This window comes from Eschrichtius robustus, chromosome 1, assembly GCF_028021215.1.
Source record: "Eschrichtius robustus isolate mEscRob2 chromosome 1, mEscRob2.pri, whole genome shotgun sequence".
Lineage (NCBI taxonomy): Eukaryota > Metazoa > Chordata > Mammalia > Artiodactyla > Eschrichtiidae > Eschrichtius > Eschrichtius robustus.
The window spans coordinates 40,473,411-40,497,703 of NC_090824.1; the positions used below are offsets into that span (position 1 = coordinate 40,473,411).

General features: G+C 35.3%; 1 protein-coding gene across 5 annotated transcripts in view; it reads right to left on the reverse strand.

The window, feature by feature from the left end:
• MNAT1 (MNAT1 component of CDK activating kinase) overlaps nucleotides 1-24,293 on the reverse strand; it is a 223,417-nt gene that overhangs the window by 79,830 nt on the left and 119,294 nt on the right. For 3 of the 5 annotated variants that reach the window (XM_068544528.1, XM_068544518.1, XM_068544547.1), the window contains exon 7: nucleotides 23,484-23,605. In XM_068544528.1, the coding sequence (XP_068400629.1) occupies nucleotides 23,484-23,605 (122 nt within the window). Of the gene's footprint in view, nucleotides 1-6,108; nucleotides 6,170-16,361; nucleotides 16,384-23,483; nucleotides 23,606-24,293 lie in introns of those variants that run through there. The other 2 variants (XM_068544538.1, XM_068544557.1) reach the window with 2 other exon arrangements.

The following is a 24,293-nucleotide window of genomic DNA, read 5'->3' on the forward strand; positions in this document are numbered from 1 at the left end:
AAAGTTTTTTTCCACTATTCATTTATTCTTACATCAGCAAAATTATTCATAAAATAACTTAAAATTACAAAAAAACTAAAAAGGGTCCATTAGACATGGATGATAAAAGAGGATGACTATTTTTCCTGATAAAAAAAGGGTTAGAAACAAATGAAACTCCACAGAGCATTATGCTAGAAGAAAATCAGAGGCCATGCCCACCTATGCCCATACATAATTTCCCTTAGCCTCAAAAGTACTGTTTCCTAGATTTTAGAAATTATTTGAGTAGTGACTTCTACTACTATGTGCTTTGTGTTTAAAGCAACATTTCTCAAACTTTTCTTACCATAATTAGTAAATATTCTTTACATGAAAACCCACTACAAATGTGTATACATATGCACATATAACTGAACAATACATACATTTCTTTTTGTTTCACAAAACAATACTTACATTTACAATGTACAATGCCCTTGTCTAGTTTATTTTGTTTTACTCCATTTTGTAAAATATTGGACAAAATCCACAATCTGAAAACACTAATAATATAGCCTTTCAACATATCATTTTTAAACTTTGAGAGTTAAGATGGTACTGGATAAATTATCTGTAACAAGTAAATAAAACCCACCAAGACCAGTAGGCAAGCTCAACAAACAGATGAAGTAGTAGAGCCACCATGAGGTTACACACATTAACTTCAAGCAAATGAGAGGATAACGGAAACAACTAACTCAGAAAGAACGGCAGCTTCATGGAAAAGTTACCACAGAGTTCCAAGAAATACCCTCCTGCTGCTGACTCTTTTGCTGGGAAACCAGAGCTGTCCAAATGTCTTACAACTGGAACGACTACTGTCTCACTAGCAAGTTCAAGCTATTGAATCTTTCTTCCTCTTCTCTGGGATGAAGAGGTGAAAACAGTAGAATGAAGTAAACATTATTGCTTCTGCTTCCCTTACTTTCAATTCTTTCTAAATTAATTTTGAGGTAAAACTCAAAGCAAGAGACCTAAAGGTTGAATGAATTTTCTCTAAATCTAAAAACAGTTAATCACTCCTTGGAAGAATATTTTTAAAAGATTTAGAAAGTGGCAATCCCTCAAGTCCTGATGTTACTCATCATAAACTATCAAAGCAGACACACTGCATGCTTATAACACAAGGTAAACGAGAGGACAGGAGAGACTAAGCTAGTAACAAAAATATAAAGTGCCATCTACACTGGGTAAGGAGGTTAAAAGAAAGTAGAAGGTGATGAATGGTGGGATTCTATTTTGTTTTCATATTCATTAGCCCCAGAAAGGGTAAGATAATTTGGGGGCTTGATGGGATAGGCAAGATGCTGACTTAAATGAAAAAATAAAATTTTTGAAGACCCCCCCCAAAAAGGACAAAGCAATCATAATAAGAAATCTAAGGAAACATAATCATTGTACAATACATGGCTCAACTGAAAATAATATTTACGTATTTACCATGGAAATAGTGGACACTGATTTAATTTTAAAACTGTAATATAACTGTATTGGGAAATAATAGGAGAAGTGAAATAAGAATAGGGAAGGAGTTTTAGAGGGCTAAATCTTCATCTCTCAATTAGGATGTCAAGAGGCAGGTCTAAAACTGGAAATCAAGAAACTGCAGTATAACTGTATGATTTAGAAATATACAGATAAATAGGACAACAAAAATTAAGATGTAGAAGCTGGGCAGAGTCAAAACTGGTCCTCTGATCCACATTTTACCAGCTTATTGATAATTTTCCTTTCAGAAACATTACTCCCTTCAAATATTTTTCATAAACCAAAAAGTGATTAACTATCCCTTCTGAACATAAGTAGGACATATGTAGTCAAAAAAGTTACTGGTACTATCTTGGAACCAGAGGGGAGAGACTATTAGAAATTGGAGTAAGCACCAAAGAAGAAGAGTGAGAAATGGTGAAAGAAACTGAATCCTGGTCAGATCACTGGAGCCCTGCATCAAGTCTCACTTGAAGCTAGTCCTTCCCTTTCCTTATTGGCCAATAAAGTTCACTTATTATTTAAGGCAAAAAAAAAAAAAAAAAAAAAGATTAACCAACCATGTTCATTCTGCTTTCCCAAAGCATAGCCAGTTGTTTTCCAGACCCAACAATCACAATTCTTTTAACCAAAGCAGGATCTAATTCCTGACCTGTGCTTATTTCTATTGCTCTTATTTTTTTCAAATCTAAGTCTGCACATCCTTCTGAAATCAGTATGACCAAATATGATGGAGAATTTATTTTTATGACTAAATTGACAAGACTTGGTATTACAGAAACATGACACAGGATCCCATCCTCAGGGCCAACTCTTATCAGGCAACTGTACACCTAGCATATTGTACAGCCAGAGCAGATCATTTTTCATCACACCTGCTCCTTTATACAACAAAATTACTTTCTGTAATAATCATGAAATGAAAAATAATAACAATGCAGAAAAGACACAAATTTTTTCTTCTATTGGATTTTGTACACATTATGCCACTAAAAATTTTTAAATAAAAATAAAATTCATACAACAAAAGAGGAAAAAGTAACAGACAAAAATACCCATTAATTATACTAATTTAATTTTTGAAAACAGGAAAATATTTGTAAGTACATAAAAGATTGTCACATCATAGTTTCTGTTTTGAGTTTTACTTATGCAAATTTGTCAGTGAATTCATTAAAGTTGATCTTCCTTGTATCTTCATGTTCAATAGGGAATAAAGCCAGATTTTTCAATTTATCTTTGCTCATAATAAATTGAAGGATATTTTTTGTTAATTTTAATTTCGAGTTTCTTTCTTTAAGCAACAGGTATCCAAATAGCTAGAAAATATCTTAATGATAATAAGTTTGATAGTCTCATAAAATAGCTATTTCACAATAAATTCCAGAAATTGCAATAATGTTCATGTCTTTGTTTCTTTAGGATTTTTTCTAGCAACTTTCAGGCGTCACATAGTCGAAAAGCTTTAAACAAAAATAAACACTCCAAGAACTTAAGTTCTATTTCTTCATCTCTACGATCACTAGACTATCAGTTCACTTCAAATCTACCACTTAAACTCAGAAATATTTAATACCACGGGGGAACTGGAAAGAGAAATTTTGCCAGAAAGGAGTCAGAAGGATTTAAAATCTGACAAACTTACTCTTGAGTGAGGCTAAATGTAGGTGGGTTCGTTGGCGGTGGCGGGGCGTGGTGATGTTCTGGGGCTGACTATAAAACTGGGAGTTCTCTGATTACACTTCTGTATACAACACAATATTATTCAGGAACAAAGAATAAAGATGTGCTCATTGGAAGCTTACTTATATACTATGAAATCAAAAGTAATAACAGCAATTGTTTAGAACTTGGACCAAAAGAAGATGTTTTCAGGAAGGAGTATTTGAAAACCAACATTGTTTAGAACTGCTAGTACATGCTGATTAAAAAAAAACAAACAATAAAACAGACTGACTTTTAATTGGTTTTATTTTATTATTTTTTTTAATTCTCTACAGATAATGCAACCCTTGTTGCCTGCATCTGGCTGGGACGGACCATTCCTACCACCCCCACCCTGCTACACCTCTGCTATCAGGGCACCAACCCAAAAGCTACCTAAGCTCCAACCCAAAAGCTTGTGAGTCACAATGCCCAACTCAGTCCTATTTTCCTCATGGGGGACAAAAATGGAGGCTGAAAACTTGGCTCATACTTAGAGCAGAATAATTTTTTAAGTTACAGGATTTTAAAAATATACGAATTTTAAAATGTACACATGAACTCAAAATTAGGTAAACAAAAGCTATTCAACCAACTGCCCCTTGAAATAGTGAAATGGGCTTATTTCTATAGGATTTATCAATGACCTATCTTTTTTGTTAATTAATTTTTATTGGAGTATAGTTGTTTTGAAATGTTGTGTTAGCTTCTGCTGTACAGCAAAGTGAATCAGCTGTATGTATACATATATCTCCTCTTTTTTGGATTTCCTTCCCATTTAGGTCACCAAAGAGCACTGAGTAGAGTTCCCTGTGCTATAAAGTAGGCTCTCATTAGTTGTCTATTTTATACATAGTAGTGTATACATGTCAATCCCAATCTCCCAATTCATCCCACCCCTTCTTCCCCCTCCCACGGTATCCATATGTCCATTCTCTACGTCTGTGTCTCTATTTCTTAGAGCAGAATAATTTTGTTTTCATTTTTTTGAGAATAAAATAAGCAAAGTTGCTACATAAACTCATTGCCTTTAAATATACTATCTGAAATTAAAACAATCTAAAAGCATAATAAAAATAAAGCTCATTCAGATTTTGAAAGCTCTGTAAATGGAATGGCCTTGGCCATAAGGTACAGCAGAGAAAAAGTATCCTAAGAGACTAAAAATCTAGTCTTAGCTTTGCACTACCCAGAGATGTGACTATGAGTACAGAAGCGTTTTCTTCTTTGGTCTCTACTGTAATGAACTCATGACAGTTCACTCTCCCATAAAAGAGGAGAGCTGCTAAGGATTTTTCCCAGTTCTTGCAGCCTCTTTAGAAACATATTTTTTTTAATATTTGATAAATAACTGAACTTAAAGCAACTCACACAACTGTCTTGCCCCAGAGAACCCTTCCCCCTAGTCTCCCTTATCACATGTAAATGGCAATTTTGTACCTCAGATATAACCCTGGGAGCAACTTTTTCGTAACCCTGCACACGACATCCAATCCATCAAAAATTCTCTATTTTATGCTATCAAAATTATATTCATAATTTGACCACTTTCTCAGCAACTACACTGCTACCATCTTAGTATAAGCCACTACCATCTTAACTAAGACAGTTGCAAGTTTTCTTGTTTTCTCTCCACCATCCATTCTCCTATAACAGACCTTTCTAAATGTAAGTCATATGACACACCTTCGTTCAAAATTCTATGACTTCTCGTGTTCTTCACAGTAAAATCCCAAGTCTTGACCATCACCTAAAAAATAAACCCTACATGGTCTAACTGGGCCCAGCCTGCCTTCTTATATAAAAACCTGCTACCACTCTGACCTCATCTCCTGCTATTCCCCAATTCACGCTACTCCAGGCACTGGGCTCCTTTCTCATCCTCATACACATGCCCATCTCAGGACCACTGCACTTAGAGTTCCTCTGCCTATCCCCATTATATCACATGATTAGCTTCTTTGTTTAATTCATGTCTGTTCAAATATCATCCTACAAAAGATTCCACCCCGACCTATGTAAAAACAGCACTCTACACCAATCACTACATATCCCTTTATCCTAAGGTATTTGTCTTTGGAAGACAAATACCGCAGGATAAAGTATTTTGATACTGCCATCTAATAAATTCATCAGTATATTTATATTGTTCATTTCATCCCAATATAATGTAAGCTTTATGACTGTAGGTGCTTTCTCTGTTTTGCTCACTGTTGTTTTTTTAGTACCTAGAAGAGTAACTGACACACAGGAGGTGCTTCATAATCGAATGAGTGATAATCAAATGAATAACAAAAGTAAAAAAAAAGCTGCTAAGTAATCAATTATTTTCTCAATTAACATGAGCTAAATACTGTGAGGTTTCGTTTCCCAACAGAGACAATTACATATAGATATACAGAGTCAATTGAATTTTATAGCGATTTGGGAGGAACTGAGCAAATTCCAATAATAAACGGAACTTCCTATTTTAGGGTCCTGCAGAAATCTGAATTAAAACTATATTTCATTGTCATAATTTATAGTTATAATTTTATTACTAAACTAAATAATTTAGTTTATTTAGTGCTGATTTTCTGAGATTAATTTTGGATTATACATATTTTTAAATTAATACTATGATTGAATACTTTTAAAGTCCTTTCTACAAACGACTATTCTGGAATCAACTGCATAATTACATTTCCTCAGTGACCCTGTAATCTCGTGAGCATTTACTCTAGACTAAACAGCCTCATTCAGCTGCCCTGTGTCTGACGGTCGATGAAAGAAGCTTGTTTGACAACTGCTTCAAGCAGAAACATATTTTTTTCCATGACTGTAAAAAAAGATTTAAAACTTACCAGACTAGCGCCAGACTAGAAGATTAAGCAAAAGATTCATGATAGATGTGAGTTGATTTCTTTCAATTCAAATGCCAACAAAAACAGATACTGAAGACATTTTGCTGTCATAGCTATAAAAAAAGTTAATTTAGTAATACTTTCGTAATTACGACAAAGTATATATCATGTATTATATACACATACATATTGCATTTTTTGTGAGTTTTGTACTTCTCCATATTCTTTGATTTTCTGGTGCCCCTGAGAATTTTTCCAAAACTAATGTATAAACTTAAGTGTACAGGATTAAAAACAAAACAAACATAAAACAAAACAAACACCTTTTCTCCATTCTTAGACAATCCATGTATAATAAGTCAATAGGTAAAGACTTTGACCAAAAAACAGAAATTCTACAACATGATTTTAAAAAAATACTTCAACATGATAAGAAAAATCACTTAATCAACCAACATGATACTTAATGATGAAACACTTGAAGGATTCACCAAAAAAAAAAAAACAAAATGAGACACAAGAAACTGCAATTATCAAAACTGTATAACACCAAGTTAAGAAGTTCTAGCCAAATGCAATAAAATATGAAACTGAAATCAGAGACAGAGCATTTAAAAGAAAAAAATTGTTTTTTCAGGTGACTGGCTTCCAGATAAAACCCCAGATAGTCACCTTAAAAAACAAAATTATCAGTAAAACAGCTATATACAAAATGAAAATATATTTAACCAAGAACCAGTAAGAAAGCATAATGAAAACAATTTTAAAATAACAGCATCATAAGTACGATGTAACAAAAATTAATTTCCAAGAAATGTGTCAGATATACGAAAACTTAATAAATTTTAAAAGTCCACTCTTTCCGTATCAGTTTATAAGTTTAAAGCAATTCCAAATAAAATACCCAAAAAAGGGGTGTTTGGTTGTATCTAGGGGGTAACAGGGATGGCCGTGTCTTAGTTGTTAAGGTGTTTTGGTTTGCTTTGTTTGATTACTTGTTTCATAATATTCTATAATGAAAATTTTCAAATGTACAGAAAACTTGAAAGAACTGTAGGGTGCTTTGTTGCTTTGGCCAACAAAGTTTACTTGGAAGAACATATGTATAAAAATGCTAATAACACTTTGAAAAAGATAAGTAGCAAAGGAAGACTTGCCCCACTCTGGTAGGCAGAATTCTGGGATGGCCCCCAAGATTCCCACCCCCTTGTGTGCAGCCCTGCATGATTTTGTCCTCATGGATATGATGGATTTCAATCCTTAGATTATATCACAAGAGGGATTTTGCAGATGTAATTAAGATCTCGAATTGGTTGATTATAAGTTAATAAAAAGGGAAATTATCTAAGTGGGCCCAACTTAAACAAGTAGGACCCCTTAAAAAAGGAAGAGATTCAAAGAGATTTTCTCCTGTTAGCACTGAAGAAGATGGAAGCCACTGTGAGTTCTACACTGGCAAGAAACCTAATTCTACCAATAATATGAATGAGCTTGAAAGACAGCCCCCCAGACCTCGCTTACATGGACCCACAGCACCTGCTGACACTTTGATCACAGCCACATGCAATCTGAATATACGATCCAAGTAACCCATGCCCAGACTCATAATCCACAGACACTGATAATAAATGAGATAAAATGGATGTTGTTTTAAGCCACTTAAATCTGTGGTAATTTGATACACAGCAATAGAAAATAAATACACAACTTAATACTAAAACATATCATGAATTTAAATGCATAATAATGTGATATGGTTAAAAAACGGAAACATAGATTATTGGAAAAGAAAGGTCAGTGGACCAAAAGCCCTAGTATGTTCATCTAAAACATCAACGGAAAAAAGAAGGACTACTGAATAAATTATTCTGGGCCAATTGATTTACTAGTTGAAAAAAACAGAGTAAAGATTCTTTTATAGCTCCTTACAAATAAATAAATTCCAGATGGATTAAGTGATTACATGTAAATATCAAAGTTACCTAAAAATTAGAATATAAATAAATATATATAAGGTTTTGTGTTGGTTTAGGACTTCTTAAGTAGAAGAGCAATGGAAAATTAGCAGGACATCATTAATATATTTTACTGCTCAAAGACTAAATCTACTTCACATAAAGCAACCCAAGTGTCCATCAACAGATGAATGGATAAAGATGTGGTGTGTTTATACACACACACACACACACACACACACATACACACACACACACTGGAATGTTACTCAACCATAAAAAAGAATGAAATCCTGTCATTTGCAACAACGTGGATGAACCTAGAGAGTATTATGCTTAGTGAAATAAGTCAGACAGAGAAAGACAAAAACTCTGTTATTATTTATATGTGGAATCTAAAAAATAAAACAAATGAATGTACATAACAGAACAGAAACAGACTCACAGATATAGAAAACAAACTAGTGGTTACGAATAGGGAGAGGGAAGAGGAAGGGGCAAGATAGGGGTATAGGATTAAGAGGTGCAAGCTACTATGTATAAAATAGAAAAGGAACAAGGATATACTGTACAGCAAAGGGAAACATAGCCATTATTTTGTAATAACTTTAAAGGGAAGATAGTCTATAAATATACTGAATCACTATACTGTAACCTGAAACTAATATAATATTGTAAATCAACTACATTTCAATTAAAACAAAAATAGGCACAAAGTCAATCATGACCATAAAAAGTCAAAAAAGAAAAACATAAGATATCAAATGTTAATGGTCTTACTATATGGCTAACATATAAATAAGGAAAAAATGCTACTCCAATAGAAAAGGGAATAAGGGGCATAAACAGACAATTCATGCATAGGGAGGAAAAGAGGGAAAGAAATTACTGAGGGGACTGTGCCACAATTGTAAAGGTGCCTCCTAAGGAAATGGAACAGCACATGCAATGGCACAAAAATTTGTGAGACACCATGAGGTTCTTAAGAAACACCAAGTATGAGAGGACCAGGACATATGGCTACAAAGGTAGATAGGGGACAGATTATGCAGATAATGATGAGCCACTGAAGAATATTAATAATAGACAGACATGCCCAGATTGATATATTAGAAAGTTTTCTCTGGCAACAATGAGGAAGACTTAAGGAGGGAGACTAAGAGAGTGTTACAACAAAAAATTTTTTAGAATATGTTTCATACCTCATCTCAAATTCTTGACATATAAAGTTCCAATTTATCAATTTTTAAGAGCAAAAGAATGATCACGAAAAGTATCTCCAGGGTTGGCATAAACCTTCCAGACTTCAGAAAATACTACAAAGCTACAGTAATCAAAACAGCATGGTATTGGCACAAAAACAGACATATAGATCAATGGAACAGAATAGAGGGCCCAGAAATAAACCCACACACCTATGGCCAATTAATCTGCAACAAAAATGGCAAGAATATACAATGGAGAAAAGACAGTCTCTTAAGCAAGTGGTGTTGGGAAACCTAGACAGCTAAATGTAAATCAATGAGATTATAACACTCCCTCAAACTATATACAAAAATAAACTCAAAATGGTTTAAAGACCTAAATGTAAGACATGACACCATAAAAATCCTAGAAGAGAACGTAGACAAAATATTATTGACACAAATCATGGCAGTATTTTCTTAGATCAGTCTCCCAAAGCAAAAGAAATAAGCAAAAATAAACAAATGGGATGTAATCAAACTTAAAAGCTTTTGCACAGTAAAGGAAACCATAAACAAAAGACAACCTACAGAATGGGAGAACATATTTGCAAATGATGCAACTAACAAGGGGTTAATATCCAAAATATACAAACAGCTCACACAACTCATTATCAAAAAAACAAACAACCTAATCAAAAAACAGACAGAAGACCTAAAGAGACATTTCTCCAAAGACATACAGATGGCCAACAGTCACATGAAAAGATGCTCAACATTGCTAATTATTAGAGAAATGCAAATCAAAATCACAATGAGGTATCACCTCACACAGGCCAGAATAACTATCATCAGAAAAGTCTACAAATAATAAATGCTGGAGAGGGTGTGGAGAAAAGGGAACCCTCCTACACTGTTGGTTGGAATGTAAGTTGGTGCAGCCACCATGGAAAATAATATGGAGTTTCCTTAAAAAACTAAAAATAGAGCTACCATATGATCCAGCAATCCCACTCCTAAGCATCTATCTGCACACACAATGGAATATTACTCAGCCATAAAAAAAGAATGAAATATTGCCATTTGTAGCAACATGGATGGACCTAGAGAATATCATGCTAAGGTGAAATAAGTCAGACAAAGACAAATATTATATGATATTACTTATATGTGGAATCTAAAAAATAATACAAATGAATCTATAGACAAAACAGAAACAGACTCACAGACATAGAAAACATATTATGGTTACCAAAGGGGAAAGGGGGGGGAAGGATAAATTAGGAATATGGGATTAACAGGTACAAACTACTATACATAAAATGGATAAGCAACAAGGATTTACTCTACAGCACAGGGAATTATATTTGATATCTTATAATAACCTATAACAGAAAATAATCTGAAAAAATACTTATATATAACTGAATCACTTTGCTGTACACCTAAAACTAATGGAAGGAAGGAAGGGAGGGAGGGAAAGAATCTCCAGGGTTACTGTGAAGGTGGATCTTCTATTTTAGGGGAACTATATCCTATCCTATTCCCTCAAGAATGAACATTTTAATTGTTTTGCCAATAACAGTAATGGATTTGTAACAGGTCAGTTACTTCTGTTCAGCAATTTGATTTTTATCAGTGTAGTCTACAGCCACACAAGAAAACAAAATTGATAAGTGCTGATGAAGATCAAATAAGAAACTTCCTTCTAATTATCATCAGGTTCTACTATTATTACAACCACAATTTTTTTCACAAGTGATTTCATAATAATAGCTAAATAATCTTATCAACTGGTTAGGAAGGACTCTAGATAGTAAATTATCACAGTTTAAGTCTATTTTTTAAAGCTCTCATAGTTGATAGCACAGGACTTACATCAGTTACGTTGACAGGAGAGACAGAAATGAATGTGTGCACTTGGCTACAACACTCTACCACAAAGAAACATACAAAAATGTTCTACAGAAATGAAGATTAAAATTTTATTCTACAGAAATCTGGTAGCAAATGGTTTCATTTAAATTCACAAATAAGTAAAAGTGAAAAATATACATCTTACTTAAAGATTATAGCTTGTAACAGTTTTTCCTTATTTCTGGAATAGGTTCATGAATGAAAAGTTCATATTAAATAAATCACATATTTTTAAAACAGTAGTGATATTTGACTAAATAATTTGAAATTGATGAATAAAATTGATAATCCTTATAATTTATATTAGTTAAGGGAAATACCCTTCTTTGGGTGGGAAGTAGTAAAATATTAAGTAGAAAGCCAGTTGGTTATTAAAAAGACACTCTCACAATGCCAATCAATGAGACTTTACTAAACTAACCACTAAAGCTGCAGCCTGGGGAATTTCAATTAGCAGTTAAGTTTTCTCAATGCTTGCTCCCACTGGCACAGAATTAATAAAACATGTTTACATATTGCCTTGAGCAAACCAGAAGAGTACCGCCAGTGCAATTTGAACTATAATTATATATTCATAATACCCTCCTGAATGAGAAATTCTCATTTATTCTTCGTCTACTTCTAAAGTTTAACTAACTTTAGAAAAGATTCCAGTAAAAATCACCTAAAATTTCATGGCAATGTACTTCCGATTTTGTCCTTTATCTAAGTTATACATGAGGACAAAAAAGTAGTTCTTTGGAGACACAATGCCTCCTAAGACCTTATGCCACATACTCCCAAAAATATATAATTAAAATTATTTTGAAAGTGCCTGCATTCATAGTTTTGCACCAACTAAAGTGAAGCTACAAAATGTAGTATTCTTAACTTCTTCATGTCATACAGATTTCAAAGCAAATATAAGAAAATGGAAATAAGGTAATTTATTCTCTATTTGCCTCTAGAGAAACTGAACTTGTTTCCTCTGTAGGATAAAATAACATAAAATGGAAAATTTGTCTTAACAGGAAAAGAAAAGAGAGAGGAGGAGAAGCTAGAGTTTTATGGGAAGGGGGAGAGCCCGTTGTAAAAAGATTAACTGGGGCTTATTAGATGTAATCTTCTAACAAAAATATGGACAACTCTTAGAACAGATGTGTAACTACTATACCTTAAGTCAACTAAAATTTATATTCCTCTACCTTAAGAGTAGCACCTTTGTAGATACCAAATTATTCTTTGAAAAGTCACTTCACAGAGTAACTTCTTCAGTTTCTTTCTAAATGTTTCTAAAAACTAGATTATGTAAAAATACATTTTTAAATCTAAAGTAATTCTAAAAAGGAAGAAAGCAATATAGCTTCAAATAATAATTCCAGAAAAGAAAATGAACTAGTAAAGTAAGAAATCAATTTAGGATTTATTTTGGCAAATGTTTAAGTATGAAGTCATAACATGTCACCAAAGAGACCACCTGAGCTAATTCATCCTGGCTCCCAAAATGAAACTGTGTAGAATTCAATCCCTTACGGGACTTCCCTTATGGCACAGTGGTTAAGACTCTGCACTCCCAATGCAGGGGGCCCAGGTTCAATCCCTGGTCAGGGAACTGGATCCCACATGCACGCCGCAACTAGGAGTTCACATGCCACAGCTGGGGAGCCCACCTGTCGCAACTAAGACCCGGGCAACAAGATAAACAAATAAATAAAATATTATTAAAACAAAAAAGAATTCAATCCCTTTCTTAAGATACAAGGCTGATGAGAAGGAAGGTGTGAGACACATTCTATTTTGGTAGATACTTCTACATCAAGAAAAGGTCAATGTTTCTTTAGCAATTCTGACATCACTATTGATGATCTAGAAATTCTTCCACTACTTAGCCACAGAAGCTAAAAGAAACTTATAATCAAGGTCCATTGCTTGAAATACATACAAACTTGTAATCAGAACAATTTGTCTTCTTAACTGTTGTGGATACAGAATATATTGTACAGTCTTTGTTGAGAGAGACAAAAGTATACTTCTAGAATTCTGGAACTAACTATACTTTAAATAGTCAATAATTAATGAAAGCCCCCCAACCACTAAAACAAAACAAAATAAAACCATGATCCAGTATCCTTTATTTAGGTTCAAATAAGATTTTAGATATGAAAAACTTGGGAAAAGTACAAACACTATAGTTATACCTTATCTAAATTGCGCTTACCCTACATTTTTTTTTAATAAATTTACCTACTTACTTACTTATTTACTTATTTATTTATTTTTGGTTGTGTTGGGTCTTCGTTGCTGTGTGTGGGCCTTCTCTAGTTGCGGCGAGCAGGGGCTACTCTTCGTTGCGGTGCACAGGCTTCTCATTGCAGTGGCTTCTCTTGTTGTGGATCACGGGCTCTAGGCGCACGGGCTTCAGTAGTTGTGGCTCACGGGCTCAGTAGCTGTGGAATGCAGGCTCAGTAGTTGTGGCTCGCGGGCTCTAGAGCACAGGCTCAGTAGCTGTGGCACACAGGCTTAGCTGTTCCACGGCATGTGAGATCTTCCCAGACCAGGGCTCAAACCCGTGTCTCCTGCACTGGCAGGTGGATTCTTAACCACTGTGCCACCAGGGAAGCCCTACCCTACATTTTAAAATTCAAACCACAACAGTAAAGATAGAAGTAAAACAAAAAGGGCTCCAAACAATCAAAAGTGTTGCCAAAGCTTATTCAATTTTAAAATTTTACTCAAAACAAGAAAAAAAGAAAAACAGTCAATCAAGCTACTCTATTTTACAGAGACTTCTAACAGGGTTAGCTAAATATTAACATACAAACATACAGCAGCACCACCACCACAGCAGATTAAAAGAGGAAGATGAAGAGGATATTCCATTGAGTAGACCAAATAAAAATCAGCAAAAACTGAACATGCATGAGGAAATGAACTATTAAAAAAACAGCCAGGACTCAGCTTCTGGGGTAGGGCAAAGGTTGGGTGCCACGAGAGGAGGAGTAAAAAACCTACTGCCACCCTCCCCAACCCTGTACTGACACAGAATAAAGCCTTCAATCACTGAGGCAAGGCAGGAGACCCACTATTACCTAAACTAACATAATGATGTGAAGCAGAGGTTGAAAGAAGGGCAGGAAACTGTCTTATACCCAACACCTCCCATCCCCAACACCACAAGACAGAGCTCACCTGTGGGGTTGGGAGAGGATAGCAAACTCAACTGCATGCTTAAGTAGGAGACAGAAGTTGTTTGCCTCTGGGGAAGAGAAAGGTACACTGAGAAAGCACCACCCTGAGGCTCTGGCACACTGACCTCCTAAAACAAAAATCAGAACAGGAGAACTAAGAAACCCCCTTGCTCCTACCACAAGACTTATTCCAAGTAAAAAGCAAGAGGAGTCTATTGCTGAGGAGGGACACTGAGAGAGAGAACCCCTTTCTGGCTCAAGCTTGCAGAGTCTGCTGAAAGCTGAGGGTGGAGCAAGAAGACTAAGAAAAACCCTCCAGCACTCCAGGCCTCATACTAGGTACAAAGTGGCAACAGATCATGGCTGGAAGAATCTGAAGCCTGTGATACACAGATGGTAACTTGAGCAACAACAACCAAAACTAGAGATCAAACTACAGACTTGATACTCAACTCCCTACACTAATGGCCTAACAGAAAAAGGGACATAAATATTTCTGGCCATAAATATTATTTACCTCAGTCTCTACTGTTCTGTTGTACAATATTCAAACAAAATTACAATAAACACAAGAAAGCAGGAAAAACAAATCCACTATTAAGGTATAAAATAGTCAATAGAATCAGACCCAGAGATGTTAGAACAATCAAAGAGGCACCTGAAAATAACATGATTACTAAGCTGAAGGATCTAGTGGAAAAAGTGGATAATATGTACAAATAGACAGGGAATTTCAACAAAAAGATGGAAATTACAAAAAGGAGTGAAATGGAAATGCTAGAAATGACAACTGCAATATCAGAAAGAATTCCTTTGATGAGCTTATCAGCAAAAGGGACACAGAAGAAGAATAAGTGAACTGTAAGGAAAGGACAAGAAGAATTATCCAAACTTTTGAAACACAAAACTCAAGAAAAGATTGAAAAACACAAAATAGAGCATCTAAGAACTGTAAAACAACATCAGAAGGTCTAACCTATGTGAAATCAGAGTCTCAGAATGAAAACATAGAGAAAATGGGGCAGAAGAAATCTGTGAAGAGATACTGGTTGAGTTATTTACAAAATAAAAACAAATTACAGTCCCAAGATTTCAGAGAAACTTTTAAAGCTCAGAGAAACTATATCTTCATATATAATGTCACATTATTGTAGAAAACATACAGTAAAATCTTGCTTTTGTAATCCAGTCTGGCAATTTCTGCCTATTATTTGGAGTATTTAGACCTGTCCTATCAAACATGATAGCCACTAACTATATGTGGTTATTTAAATTAAACTGAATAAAATTTAATACACAATTCTTCAGTTACACTAGGCATATTCAAGTGCTCAGTAGGAGCATGCAACTGGTGGCTACTATACTGAACAGCACAGACATAGAATATTCCCATTTCAGAAAGCTTTATTGGATAGTGCTTGTTTAGAACAATGTAATTACTGATACAGTTAAGATTAAATCTACCACAATGTTATTTCTTTCCTAATTATACCATTTCTTTATTTTTTGCCTCTCTTTTCCTGCCCTTCTTTTCATTAATGGAATATTTTTAATGATCTCATTATTTACTCTGCTACTTGCTTACTGTCTGTCCCTCTTTGTTTTACATTTTTAGTTGTTGCTCTAGGATTTATACTAAATATCTCCAAATGCTATTATACCTCTTCATGCATAGTGTAGGAACAGTACAACAGCCAAGTTTTTCCCTCTTCCTATCCTTTGTAGTAACTGTTGTACAGTTTATTTTTGTGTTCTTATTATTCATGGCCATTTCCATAGCCTTTCAAATGTAACTTTTTAAACAAATTTATTTATTTTATTTCTTTATTTTTGGCTGTGTTGGGTCTTCGTTGCTGTGCGTGGGCTTTCTCTAGTTGTGGTGAGTGGGGGCTACTCTTCATTGCAGTGCATGGGCTTCTCACTGCGGTGGCTTCTCTTGCTGGGGAGCACAGGCTCTGGGTGTGTGGGCTTCAGTAGTTGTGGCTCGCAGGCTCTAGAGCACAAGCTCAGTAGTTGTGGTGCACAGGCTTAGTTGCTCCGTGGGATCTTCCCGGACCAGGGCTTGAACCCGTGTCCCCTGCATTGGCAGGTGGATTCTTAACCACTGTGCCACCAGGGAAGCCATCAAACGTAATTTTAATGAAAATATTATTAGAAAAAGCAACTGTAACAGAGGAGTACTTTAAACACTCTGCCTTCACTAATATTAAAAGTAAAGATTTTCAGAAAATTTATTTTAAAGATACCGAATTCTGGCCCTTGCTAACCCAGTAAGAAATAAGAAATCAATGTCTATATCACTTATAACTTTTTACATAAAACCCGATATTGTCTGTCTTTTCAAGCTTTAATTTTAACATCTGGGCCAATTATTTGATAAATTTGTTATCTAAAACTCAAAAGGGGTTTTAGGTTTTGTTTCACTTCCCCATGGCTTCATGCTTGGAGGCTGCAGAACTTTTAAGAGAATACAAAACTAAAGAAAATCTTAAGATCTACCAAAGAGCAGATAAGTGAATTATCTATCATTTTAACAGTAATTTGACCTTGGAGCCTCCATATTCATATGTAAAATACTACACTTTATGTTCAAGATTGCAGTTTCGGTTTTGAAGATGCCTGTAGCTTTTATTATCTGTTTCATCTACCTTATTTTTGCTGTTGGGGTCTCTTTTTAAATTACTTTTTTATTACTTGGTTTCACCGTATCCATTACTTTCTTTTCACATTGTACTTTTTTTTTTCAGTCTTTTTTTTTAATTTTTTAATTGAATTTTATTTATTTTTTTATACAGCAGGTTCTTCTTAGTCATCAATTTTACACACATGTCAATCCCAATTGCCCAATTCAGCACACTACCATTCCCACCACACCGTGGCTTTCCCCCCTTGATGTTCATACGTTTGTTCTCTACATCTGTGTCTCAACTTCTGCCCTACAAACCGGTTCATCTGTACCATTTTTCTAGGTTCCACATACATGCGTTAATATACGATATTTGTTTTTCTATTTCTGACTTACTTCACTCTATATGACAGTCTCTAGATCCATCCACGTCTCAACAAATGACTCAATTTCGTTCCTTTTTATGGCTGAGTAATATTCCATTGTATATATGTACCACATCTTCTTTATCCATTCATCTGTTGATGGGCATTTAGGTTGCTTCCATGACCTGGCTATTGTAAACAGTGTTGCAATGAACATTGGGGTGCATGTGTCTTTTTGAATTATGGTTTTCTCTGGGTATATGCCCAGTAGTGGGATTGCTGGATCATAAGGTAATTCTATTTTTAGTTTTTTAAGGAACCTCCATACTGTTCTCCATAGTGGCTGTATCAATTTACATTCCCACCAACAGTGCAAGAAGGTTCCCTTTTCTTCACACCCTCTCCAGCATTTGTTGTTTGTAGACTTTCTGATGAAGCCCATGCTAACTGGTGTGAGGTGATACCTCATTGTAGTTTTGATTTGCATTTCTCTAACAATTAGTGATGTTGAGCAGCTTTTCATGTGCTTCTTGGCCATCTGTATGTCTTCTTTGGAGAAATGTCTATTGAGGTCTTCTGCCCATTTTTGGATTGGGTTGTTTGTTTCTTTAATATTGAGCTGCATGAGCTGTTTATATATTTTGGAGATTAATCCTTTCTCTGTTGATTCGTTTGCAAATATTTTCTCCCATTCTGAGGGTTGTCTTTTCATCTTGTTTATGGTTTCCTTTGCTGTGCAAAAGCTTTGAAGTTTCATTAGGTCCCTTTTGTTTATTTTTGTTTTTATTTCCATTACTCTAGGCCATGGATCAAAAAGCTCTTGCTGTGATTTATGTCAAAGAGTGTTCTGCCTATGTTTTCCTCTAAGAGTTTTATAGTGTCTGGTCTTACATTTAGGTCTCGAATCCATTTTGAGTTTATTTTTGTGTATGGTGTTAGGGAGTGTTCTAATTTCATTCTTTTACATGTAGCTGTCCAGTTTTCCCAGCACCACTTATTGAAGAGACTGTCTTTTCTCCATTGTATATCCTTGCCTCCTTTGTCATAGATTAGTCGACCATAGGTGCATGGGTTTATCTCTGGGCTTTCTGTCTTGTTCCATTGATCTATGTTTCTGTTTTTGTGCCAGTACCATATTGCCTTGATTACTGTAGCTTTGTAGTATAGTCGGAAATCACGGAGTCTCATTCCTCCAGCTCCATTTTTTTCCCTCAAGACTGCTTTGGCGGGCTTCCCTGGTGGCGCAGTGGTTGAGAATCTGCCTGCCAATGCAGGGGACACGGGTTCGAGCCCTGGTCTGGGAAGACCCCACATGCCGCGGAGCAGCTAGGCCCGTGAGCCACAACTGCTGAGCCTGCGCGTCTGGAGCCTGTGCTCCGCAACAAGAGAGAGGCCGCGATAATGAGAGGCCTGCGCACCGCGATGAAGAGTGGCCCCCACTTGCCGAAACTAGAGAAAGCCCTCGCACAGAAACGAAGACTCAACGCAACCAAAAATAAAAATAAATTAATTAAAAAAATAAAAAATAAAAAGCTCCCCAAAGTAGAAAATGTCCATTTAAAAAAAAAAAAAAAGACTGCTTTGGCTATTCGGGGTCTTTTGTGTCTCCAAACAAATGATAAGATTTTTGGTTCTAGTTCTGTAAAAAATGCCATGGGTAATTTGATAGGAATTGCATTGAATCTGTAGATTGCTTTCGGTAGTATAGTCATTTTCACAATATTGATTCTTCCAATCCAAGAACATGGTATATCTCTCCATCTGTTGGTATCATCTTTAATTTCTTTCACCAGTGTCTTATAGTTTTCTGCGTACAGGTCTTTTGTTTCCCTAGGTAGGTTTATTCCTAGGTGTTCTATTCTTTTTGTTGCAAGGGTAAATGGGAGTGTTTCCTTAATTTCTCTTTCAGATTTTTCATCATTAGCGTACAGGAATGCAAGAGATTTCTGTGCATTAATTTTGTATCCTGCAACTTTACCAAATTCATTGATTAGCTCTAGTAGTTTTCTGGTGGCATTTTTAGGATTCACTATGTATAGTATCATGTCATCTGCAAACAGTGACAGTTTTACTTCTTCTTTTCCAATTTGTATTCCTTTTATTTCTTTTTCCTCTCTGATTGCCGAGGCTAGGACTTCCAAAACTATGTTGAATAATAGTGGTGAGAGTGGACATCCTTGTCTCGTTCCTGATCTTAGAGGAAATACTTTCAGTTTTTCACCATTGAGAATGATGTTTGCTGTGGGTTTGTTGTATATGGCCTCTATTATGTTGAGGTAGGTTCCCTCTATACCCACTTTATGGAGAGTTTTTATCATAAATGGGTGTTGAATTTTGTCAAAAGCTTTTTCTGCATCTATTGAGATGATCATATGGTTTTTATTCTTCAATTTGTTAATATGGTGTATCACATTGATTGATTTGCGTATATTGAAGAATCTTTGCATCCCTAGGATGCACTTGATCATGGTGTATGATCCTTTTAATGTGTTGTTGGACTCTGTTTGCTAGTATTTTGTTGAGGAGTTTTGCATCTATATTCATCAGTGATATTGGTCTGTAATTTTCTTTTTTTGTAGTATCTTGGTCTGGTTTTGGTATCAGGGTGACGGTGGCTTTGTAGAATGAGTTTGGGAGTATTCCCTCCTCTGAAATATTTTGGAAGAGTTTGAGAAGGATGGGTGTTAGCTCTTCTCTAAATGTTTGATAGAATTCACCTGTGAAGCCATCTGGTCCTGGACTTTTGTTTGTTGGAAGATTTTTCATCAGTTTCAATTTCATTACTTGTGATTGGTCTGTTCATATTTTCTATTTCTTCCTGGTTCAGTCTTGGAAGGTTATTCCTTTCTAAGAATTTGTCCATTTCTTCCAGGTTGTCCATTTTGTTGGCATAGAGTTGCTTGTAGTACTCTCTTAGGATGCTTTGTATTTCTGCGGTGTCTGTTGTAACTTCTCCTTTTTCATTTCTAATCTTATTGATTTGAGTCCTCTCCCTTTTTTTCTTGATGAGTCTGGCTAATGGTTTATCAATTTTTTTTTATCTTCTCAAAGAACCAGCTTTTACTTTTATTGATCATTGCTATTGTTCATTTATTTCTGCTCTGATCTTTATGATATCTTTCCTTCTGCTAACTTTGGGTTTTGTTTGTTCTTCTTTCTCTAGTTCCTTTAGGTGTAAGGTTAGATTGTTTATTTGAGATTTTTCTTGTTTCTTGAAGTAGGCTTGTATAGCTATAAACTTCCCTCTTAGGGGGCTTCCCTGGTGGCGCAGTGGTTGAGAATCTGTCTGCTAATGCAGGGGACACGGGTTCGAGCTCTGGTCTGGGAAGATCCCACATGCCGCGGAGCAACTAGGCCCGTGAGCCACAACTACTGAGCCTGCGCGTCTGGAGCCTGTGCTCCGCAACAAGAGAGGCTGCGATAATGAGAGGCCCGCACACCGCGATGAAGAGTGGCCCCCACTTGCCGCAACTAGAGAAAGCCCTCGTACAGACACGAAGACCCAACACAGCCATAAATTAATTAATTAATTAATTAATTAATTTAAAAAAAAAAACTTCCCTCTTAGAACTACTTTTGCTGCATCCCATAGGTTTTGGATCGTCGTGTTTTTATTGTCATTTGTCTCTAGGTTTTTTTGATTTCCTCTTTGATTTCTTCAGTGATCTCTTGGTTATTTAGTAATGTATTGTTTAGCCTCCATGTGTTGGTGTTTTTTACATTTTTTTCCCTGTAATTCATTTCTAATCTCATAGCATTGTGGTCAGAAAAGATGCTTGATATGATTTCAATTTTCTTAAATTTACTGAGGCTTGATTTGTGACCCAAGATGTGATCTATCCTGGAGAATGTTCTGTGCGCACTTGAGAAGAAAGTGTAATCTGCTGGTTTTGGATGGAATGTCCTATAAATATCAATTAAATCTATCTGGTCTATTGTGTCATTTAAAGCTTCTGTTTCCTTATTTATTTTCATTTTGGATGATCTGTCCATTGGTGTAAGTGAGGTGTTAAAGTCCCCCATTAATTTTGTGTGACTGTCGATTTCCTTTTATAGCTGTTAGTAGTTGCCTTATGTATTGAGGTACTCCTATGTTTGGTGCATATATATTTATAATTGTTGTATCTTCTTCTTGGATTGATCCCTTGATCATTATGTAGTGTCCTTCCTTGTCTCTTGTAACATTCTTTATTTGAAAGTCTATTTTATCCAATATGAGTATTTCTACTCCAGCTTTCTTTTGATTTCCGTTTGCATGGAATATCTTTTTCCATCCCCTCACTTTCAGTCTGTATGTGTCCCTAGGTCCGAAGTGGGTCTCTTGTAGACAGCATATAGATGGGTCTTGTTTTTGTATCCATTCAGCAAGCCTGTGTTTTTTGGTTGGAACATTTGATCCATTCATGTTTAAGGTAATTATCGATATGTATGTTCCTGTTATCATTTTCTTAATTGTTTTGGGTTTGTTTTTGTAGGTCCTATTCTTCTCTTGTGTTTCCCACTTAGAGAAGTTCCTTTAGCATTTGTTGTAGAGCTGGTTTGGTGGTGCTGAATTCTCTTAGCTTTTGCTTGTCTGTAAAGCTTTTGATTTCTCCATCGAAGCTGAATGAGATCCTTGCTGGGTAGAGTAATCTTGGTTGTAGGTTCTTCCCTTTCATCACTTTAAGTATATCATGCCACTCCCTTCTGGCTTGCAGAGTTTCTGCTGAGAAATCAGCTGTTAACCTTATGGGAGTTCCCTTGTATGTTATTTGTCGTTTTTCCCTTGCTGCTTTCAATAATTTGTCTTTGTCTTTGATTTTTGCCAATTTGATTACTATGTGTCTCGGCGTGTTTCTCCTTGGATTTATCCTGTATGGGACTCTCTGCACTTCCTGGACTTGGGTGGCTATTTCCTTTCCCATGTTAGGGAAGTTTTCGACTATAATCTCTTCAAATATTTTCTCTGGTCCTTTCCCTCTCTCTTCTCCTTCTGGGACCCCTACAATGCGAATGTTGTTGCATTTAATGTTGTCCCAGAGGTCTCTTAGGCTGTCTTCATTTCTTTTCATTCTTTTTTCTTTATTCTGTTCCGCAGCAGTGAATTCCACCATTCTGTCTTCCAGGTCACTTATCCGTTCTTCTGCCTCAGTTATTCTGCTATTGATTCCTTCTAGTGTAGTTTTCATTTCAGTTATTTTATTGTTCATCTCTGTTTGTTTGTTCTTTAATTCTTCTAGGTCTTTGCTAATCATTTCTGGCATCTTCTCGATCTTTGCCTCCATTCTTATTCCGAGGTCCTGGATCATCTTCACTATCATTATTCTGAATTCTTTTTCTGGAAGGTTGCTTATCTCCACTTCATTTAGTTGTTTTTCTGAGGTTTTATCTTGTTCCTTCATCTGGTACATAGCCTTCTGCCTTTTCATCTTGTGTATCTTTCTGTGAATGTGGTTTTTGTTCCACAGGCTGCAGGATTGTAGTTCTTCTTGCTTCTGCTGTCTGCCCTCTGGTGGATGACGCTATCTAATAGGCTTGTGTAAGTTTCCTGATCCACATTATACTCTTTGTGCTATTTTCTTTTGTTAAGAAACAACTGTTTCTCGATTATCTTTTCATTTAGTAGTTTAGATTGAGACACCAGATCAGGATATGATTTACTCCGTCCAACAAAGTTTATATCTATACTTTCCATAAGTACACAAATACCCATTTGTTCCCCTAAGACAGAATGTGATCATCTCCATCACTCACAAAAGCCACAATCCCAAGTTCATTTCCAAACTGGATGCATATATTACAGCTTTTGAGCCACTGGGCCAGCTCTACATCATACCCTTTGACAAAATGTATTTTGTGGCTCATTGAGTAAATCTACTCTTTTTCATGGCAAGGAGTTCAACTCTATTTTCACTGGCTTACTGCTGACTAAATTAAGCCCCTATTTCTAAAAAAAATACACAGTGAGCCGAAAATGAACAGCTACTTCAGTATGGCTGGCTGCCAATGACATCCTTAAAAGGGAACTAATACAATCCAGTCTCAATCTCAAAAGACCTAATAGGACCATAGGAAAAATAACATATTAACTTAGTATTAAGCACCATTCATTTCTTACAAAAGAGTAAAGTTCTGTAAACTCAAAATCTAAGAATGCTAAAGTATCAGTTAAAAATGGTAACAACCAAGCCCTAAACATCAGCTCCTCAATGAGAAGTTCTTCTGAACACTTACCCAAGTCTTCCTAGCATCTGAAGCTCAGGAACTTGTGGTCCACAAGTCTCTATTTGCAGTGGTTGGTATTCATATAGAGCTTCTTCAAGCTTTTGAATGGGTGGTAATGAAATATGTTGACCCTGTTAGAAAAATGAAGGAAAATAATACTTTTTAATATTACTTTCATTTTAATACTTATTTGCAGTCATTTTAAAGATGAGCTAAATTCCTCACATTAAAAATATTACCCATTATTCATTACATTACTGAAACCCATTTTATATAATTAACACATAGTCAGTAACACATGATTTAAAGGAAGAAAACTAAATCCATCATTAAATTAAAATTTAGCCTTAAAGAGTACAGCTGTTAAATGTCAATGGTAGAATTCAGCAAACATATAAGCATAGTCTATTCTCACATTTTCCTATTTTTATTATACAGCTTTGACAGTTTTGGTAACCTGTGTTTTGTTGAAAGCTTTAGTTAAGGAAGGACACTAATGAAATTATTCTCTGCAAAGTTTTGCCACATAAATGTCTATTCTCTTAAGTCTTTATAATGGAATTAAACTTACTTAACAAATATGTGTATCTGATGTCTACTTACACACACACACACAAAATGAGGAAATTTTATGCTAAAAATTAAGTTGAATGGAATATCCACGTATTTTTCTGAAAAGAACTACTGGATAAATAAAATAAAAAGACCATACTTGATGAAAAATATACAAAATAAAATGCCACTCAACCACATAGCACCATTACACTGAGATTTACATATTTATTGTAATCTGAGCACATAATTCTAATTTTTTAACAT